This window comes from Ciona intestinalis, chromosome 12 (assembly GCF_000224145.3).
Source record: "Ciona intestinalis chromosome 12, KH, whole genome shotgun sequence".
Taxonomy (NCBI): Eukaryota; Metazoa; Chordata; class Ascidiacea; order Phlebobranchia; family Cionidae; genus Ciona; species Ciona intestinalis.
Window position 1 is genome coordinate 3,535,688 of NC_020177.2, and position 6,235 is coordinate 3,541,922.

General features: G+C 35.6%; 1 protein-coding gene across 2 annotated transcripts in view; it reads right to left on the minus strand.

Moving 5' to 3' along the window:
* The window catches only part of LOC100181268, a 27,877-nt gene extending 21,836 nt beyond the window's left edge, over positions 1 to 6,041 (minus strand). For both annotated transcript variants that reach the window (XM_002124508.5, XM_018814528.2), the window contains exons 1-14: positions 5,926 to 6,041; positions 5,644 to 5,756; positions 5,158 to 5,285; positions 4,488 to 4,782; positions 3,842 to 4,008; positions 3,531 to 3,599; positions 3,271 to 3,387; positions 3,058 to 3,179; positions 2,544 to 2,649; positions 2,145 to 2,270; positions 1,425 to 1,627; positions 996 to 1,148; positions 561 to 654; positions 111 to 263 (exon numbers count right to left, since the gene is read on the minus strand). In XM_002124508.5, coding sequence (XP_002124544.4) covers positions 111 to 263; positions 561 to 654; positions 996 to 1,148; positions 1,425 to 1,627; positions 2,145 to 2,270; positions 2,544 to 2,649; positions 3,058 to 3,179; positions 3,271 to 3,387; positions 3,531 to 3,599; positions 3,842 to 4,008; positions 4,488 to 4,782; positions 5,158 to 5,285; positions 5,644 to 5,756; positions 5,926 to 5,966 — 1,887 coding nt within the window. In that variant the 5' untranslated portion in view covers positions 5,967 to 6,041. The remainder of the gene's footprint in view (positions 1 to 110; positions 264 to 560; positions 655 to 995; positions 1,149 to 1,424; positions 1,628 to 2,144; positions 2,271 to 2,543; positions 2,650 to 3,057; positions 3,180 to 3,270; positions 3,388 to 3,530; positions 3,600 to 3,841; positions 4,009 to 4,487; positions 4,783 to 5,157; positions 5,286 to 5,643; positions 5,757 to 5,925) is intronic.
* Between the last annotated feature and the right edge of the window lie 194 nt (positions 6,042 to 6,235).

The window sequence follows — 6,235 nt, forward strand, 5'->3', positions numbered from 1 at the left end:
AGGCCACCCTGGTCTTATCTATGCCACAGCATTAAAATACACACTGTCTTAAAAAATAAAAATTAGAAGGCAACCAAAAAATAAAAGGAAATATAGACCATTATACATACTTTAGTTGTATCGTTGTGTGAAGCTGCTTTCATCTCTTTCCATTGTGAGCAGTTGTTTGATTGCGTTATAGCAACCGTAAGAGCATTCTTATGCGTCACTTGGCATGCCACAACCACACGCATATTCTCTAAACAGCTATCCGAATCCACAAACTAAACAATAAAAAGAGGGTTGGAATTGAATGATTGAATGTACCTGGCTTTATCCTGGCGTGGCTAAAAAATGACAGTTGTTCTAATAGGGGTATTTCGTTTCATACACCGCGATCCAGCTTAGCAGTTACCACGTATGTAACTTTGTACAGAATTTTTTTTCTGTATGGATTTAGACAGGCCATTTGTGACCACTGGGTTGAATCTATTGCCATTAGGTGTCTTGTCCAAGGTCACATAACCCCGCAACGGTAGGATACATCATGTGTGTTTTAAGAAACATCTAAAGACACATACCTGTATAAATGATTCCCTGGTTCTAAATGAGAACTTTGGTAAATGGTTTTCATCCATTTCTTGAATAGCAAGCAACATATGTTGTGGTATAAACCTGAAAGGTTTAATATATTTGTGTATAAACAAATGTAATTTGTTTTACACCTGCGTGGCAGGGAATCAACAGTCAATATAACACAGGTGTTCGGTTTTTGAGGAAAATTGCTTATATTTTATTTTTATGTATGGCTGAAAACTTAGTCAACCCATTAGTAACTACTGGGTAAAGCAGTTGCTGTTAAGTGTCTTGCCCAAGATTACATTTGCCAACAATGGTAGCAGCAGCGGGCCTTGAACCCTAAATTCTAGGTTACAGGCAGGCGCGATAACCATTGTGTCACAACACCAAATATATAGAAACTATATGGCAACACTTATGCTTTCTTTATAGCTTACCTATCTGCACTGATGTCATCTGGTATAAAGTTAGTAATAGTAGAAGGGTGAGGGTCAACTTTTTCTTTACGATTTGCAAATTCAAACTGAACAAGTCTCAAGTACATGTGAAACTCTTCAAATCCCATTTCAGATGATGCTTGCTTATATAACCTGTGTGTAATATAGAGTTTATATACATCATTATTCATATAATTTGTAGTATTTATATAATTGGTTTAACCCAGTAGTTCTTTATGGGTTTTACCAAATTGTCAGCAATAAACTAAAAATAATCCTCCCCAAAAATCATCCACAAAGTTAAATATGAAAATAACTCATAAACCGGCACAAGCGTATGAAACAGAACATCCGTGTTATAACGACTGTTTTTGGTCTCCCACGGGAGGATAAATATCTTACATTCATTTAACTAAATAAAAAAATTACCTTGCAAGTATTTCTGTCTCTCCTGCCGCCTCAATCAATCGATGACGCAGAAGAATTACTTCCAGTGATTTTTTCCATGTTTCCATGGCAACAGAGCGTGAGTCAGCAATTTTTGTCGCAGAATTTTCAATTTCCTGCGCAAGTACTGCCTGCACAGCATCACATACCAAGGAAGGGACTTCAACAAAAGCATCACAGAAGAGCTAAAAAAAAGATTGTATTAAATTAAGCTGTGTTGCATATTTTGGGTAACTTTTACCTTAGTATGCTTATTATTCAACAATACATTAAAACATATGCAAAAGAAATCATATTCTATATGGGTGAGATCCTACTGCATGGCACGCAATGGGACCTGAGATTTAGACCAAAGTTGTCCCATTACCCTACACCCAGGGCAATTCTACGACATGGACCTTATCAAATATTAGAGCCTGTTCTTTTCCAGAAGGTAGGCAAGGGATTTAACGGTAACGTATAGGATTTCTCCACTTTATAGCTTGGCCAAGGATAGATTCGTTTATGTATTGTGGGTATATTATATATATATACATTGGCATCCATAGGTTTTATAATAATCAGGGTTGAGTATGCTTACATGTTATATAATCAGTCTGGATGTTAGGGTAATGGGCCAACTCTGATTTTAATGCTAGGTCCTGACAAGGATCTCACCCATATAGAATATAACAGTCAAATATATTTAAAAAGTTAAATTACATCTTTTTGTATCTGTGCAGGATATGAGGCTCCAATATCCAACATTCCATTCCATTCACGTTGTGCTAACTCCAACGCTTGTTTTTCGAGGTTGATGTGTTCACTCATGCATGTAGGCCGGTAGGTCTGAAAGGAAATGGAACCTCATGCTCACTGCCAGTTATGGCTAAAACATATAAGTTAAGCCCACTAATGCATTTTTGCATTGAAATTTTTAAAGGGGATTTCTGGGCAACAAAATATCATTCCAGAATGGTGCAAACTGTTTATTAAAACAAAATATTTTCTACATTGGCCTACAGTTTATATATAATTTCCAAATTGAAATATTGTGTTTTTGAAAGTTAATCGTAACTAAAGAGATATATCTTTCATTCCCATAAAATAATATTTTATTACCTGTTCTAGATCGTGCATGGTGCCACGCAATGCTTCATATACTCTGTTAGCAGCAACACCCAGTGTTGGGTGGAATTCTACCATGTCCAGGTGTTTTAATGCTGGCCTGTGAATAAATGAATGAATGAAAGTTGCTTTATTCTCATGTAGCCGGAAAATAAGTCAGTATAACATGGGTGTTTTGATTTATGCACCTCATGCCAGCTTACGGGTTACTTTGTATGTAACTTTATGGGTGAATATTTTTTCTGTGTGGCTGACAACCCATTAGTGACCACTGGGTTGGAGCAATTATAGTTAAATGGCTTGCCCAAGGACATATACGCCCACCATGGTAGCAACCACGCGCCTTGAACCCATAACCTCTGGGTCAGAGATACGCCTGCTAACAACTTTGCTACAGCACTGGCCAGCTGTTGTAATGACATATTGAACATTTTAATAAGGTTTATACAGTTGTATTAAACATTAAAAATTCCAGACAGCCGTTTTGCTTGTGATATTTTTAACTTACTTTGAAAGATTGAGAGCAATTTCTTGTTTGTTAGGAATAGATAGGGGCATACCAAGCATATGGTTGGGACGAGTTACTTGTTTCACGTATGTACGGCAATCATCTATGTGACTTGACAGTATCTGTAAAAAAAATATTCTAACAGTAAATTTTCTTACTTTTTAACAAAACTTCATGTTTATCAACACACAATATTAGCCAACTATATTTCACCTGTGTCAATAGAAGTGTCCGTAATCTGAGGCAGGCACACTCGTTTCTATAAACTCGAATAAAGTAATCGTGGGTGAAGTCATAACGTGGTCGTTGGTGTAATATGTCAGTCAGTATCTGAGAAAAAAAATATATTTTTACAAATGTTTATTTTTAGTATTGAGCATAGTGTGTTTTCATTAGCTTTTGGTACGGCGCTTTAGCTCAGTGGTTAGGTTTTATTGTAACTTAAAGATACAGATTCCAAATAAATAGCAAACCTGTGTTATATCTTGTCTTTCAACTGGATCAAACGTATTTTGATAAGCTTCTAAGTAGCAATCTAGTAGCTGGAAGGTATGATGTATTTATTGTTTAGTTAAAGAATTAAGTTAAATTTAATGTTTGTTTCACTGAGCATTTGACTAAAAGTCAAACACGAGATGCATTTAATACTGAAAAATTTTAAACTGTTTTTTTCCTGTTCAATTTTATAGTAACTTGAAAGCTAGTACGAGGTGTATGAAACAAAACACCAATGATATAACGACTTTCAAGGATAAAAAAAAACATTTATTGAATCCTGCCTTACTTTTCGCTTGTTGACCAAAAAGTTAAGTTCACACGTCCACATATCAAGTATGACAGCAAATCTATCAATTTCACGATGACCATACGATGCAATGTCAACCTCACCAGGCGCCTCGTGGCGACGTTGTACTCTTTCTGGTGATGAACGGCGGTGCACAGATCTGTTTTCTGGAAATAAAATGCTTTTTCAGTTTGTGAAAAGAATGTATTTTTCTAACACAAACGGAACATATGAAAATGAATACAATTCTGTCCTATAAATGGGCTGTTATGTTTGTATTTAAACATAAATAAAGCATTTCTACAATGTATATATGAATGAATGTAAATTACTTTAACCCAGTGGCCGGAAACGACAGTGGTTATAACGTGGGTATTTTGTTTTTATATACTTTGTGCCAGTTTACAAGTTACCACATAAGTAACTTTGTGGGTGATGTTTTCTTGTATTTTATTTAGGCAATTTTCTGTAAGCGTCTTTCCCAAGGGCACATACACTCACAATGGTACCAGCAACAAGCCTTGAACCCATAACCTCTATACCACAGCGCCAGACCATTTTAATATAATAAGGTTCATAAAACACATATTTTCTGGTACGTTTTAATATAAAATCTCAGAATCAACCAATATATCCGCACACAAACCTGTATCCTTGTGTATAAACTGTGAAGCCATCAGCAAAAGTTCCTTCTCAAGTTCTTTAAGTTCAATCAAAGCTGATTCATATATTATGTAATACCCTCTCTGGTCTTGAACATGGGGGGTAGACCCAAACCCTAGGGACCCTGTTCTTAGTGACGAGGCAGTAATTGACCCTTGTCCGACCCCACCGTCACCTCCTACCCCCTCATCAACTGGGTCTGTCTCTTCGGGGTCCAGGGTGTAAAAATCGTCATGATTTTCAACCCCGTTAAATTCCATGAACTTGTTCTGATCAATCTGAATAAATTAATGAATGTAGCGTCTTTTTACGGTCGAAACGACAGTCGTTACAACACGATGTTCTGTTTCATACACCTTGTGCCCGCATACGCGTTACTACGTCTCTAACTTTGTTGAATATGTTTAACTTTATGGCTGCCCAAATATTAAATCCCATAACCTTTCATGCTGTACGACAAGGTTCATAGTCAAGTAAACAAAAAAGAAGTTTAGGTACAGAATAAAAACTACTGTTCAAGCAGCCAAACTATTTAAAGTTAAATATTTTGTACATTTCGATATTTCGTACAAAATAATAAAGTACATTGTACCTTAAAATCAGAAGAAAAAAAATTAGAATTTCCTATAAAAAAATGCAATTATATATTCTACCTTAAAATCAGCAGGTGTATTATGCATGTAGTGATGAGATCCGATACCACGACTGTGTCCTTTACCACCACTGGCTTGTTCAACCTTCTGGTTATAAGATGCTTGGTTTTTCTTACTACCTAATTTTCCTAGGAATTAAAACAGAAACTTAGTTGAGTGCTCAGATATAGTACAGAGGATACAAGTTCAAGGCTCTCCACTGCCGCCATTGTAGGCAGAAGAAGAAATGTTTAAAAAAAAATTCTCCAAATCATTAGACTGCATGGGTTGTCCAAATTGTGAGCCATACACTATAAAAAAAATTATACACTAAGTTACGTACAAGGTTACTCCAAAGCGGGCACAAGGTGTATGAAACAAAACAATGGTGTTATAACCACTGTCATTGCCCTAGCACATGAGGATAAAGGATTTACAGTAGTATTGATATACAGGAGGAGTTAAACTTTATGCAGCAATATTTTGGCTTGTGTAACTTTTCATCACCTTTTTTCTTGTTGTCTTCTTTCTCGCTGGCTGAACTTTCCTTTTCATTTTTCTTGCTCTCTTCCGCCTCCAGTGACAGACCACCATCAAAAATCGTAATTGTTCTTTCAACACTAGATAAAGTATTTTTTTTTGTTAAACACATACAAATTAAAACATATTTGAGACATAAATACTAGATTAAGAATAAAAAAATGCTATATAATAGATTTTTATTATACCTGTAAAAAAATGGAACACAAACATAATAAATAAAGAATAATAAAAACTCTTTTAACTTACCTTTTAAAATAGTTCAAAATAGCAAGACACTGCCGCCTCATGTCTCGAATTTTAAGATGTCGCAAATGTAGAAACGATAAGTAAGCCCCCTAAAAGTGAATAGTGTTTTAAACTGGTCTTTTTTAGCAATAAATAATGAAAACCAAAGTTAAGCATATTTATACTCAATGCAGTATATGGGGAGAGTCATGAAAGATACGTAATACCTACAACTACAGTTTAAGCCAGAGTTTAAGCCATTAGGCCAGACCATCGCTTAATATACTACAATATAGTAAGCCCTGGACCAGACCTAAATTTAGGCCAGAGT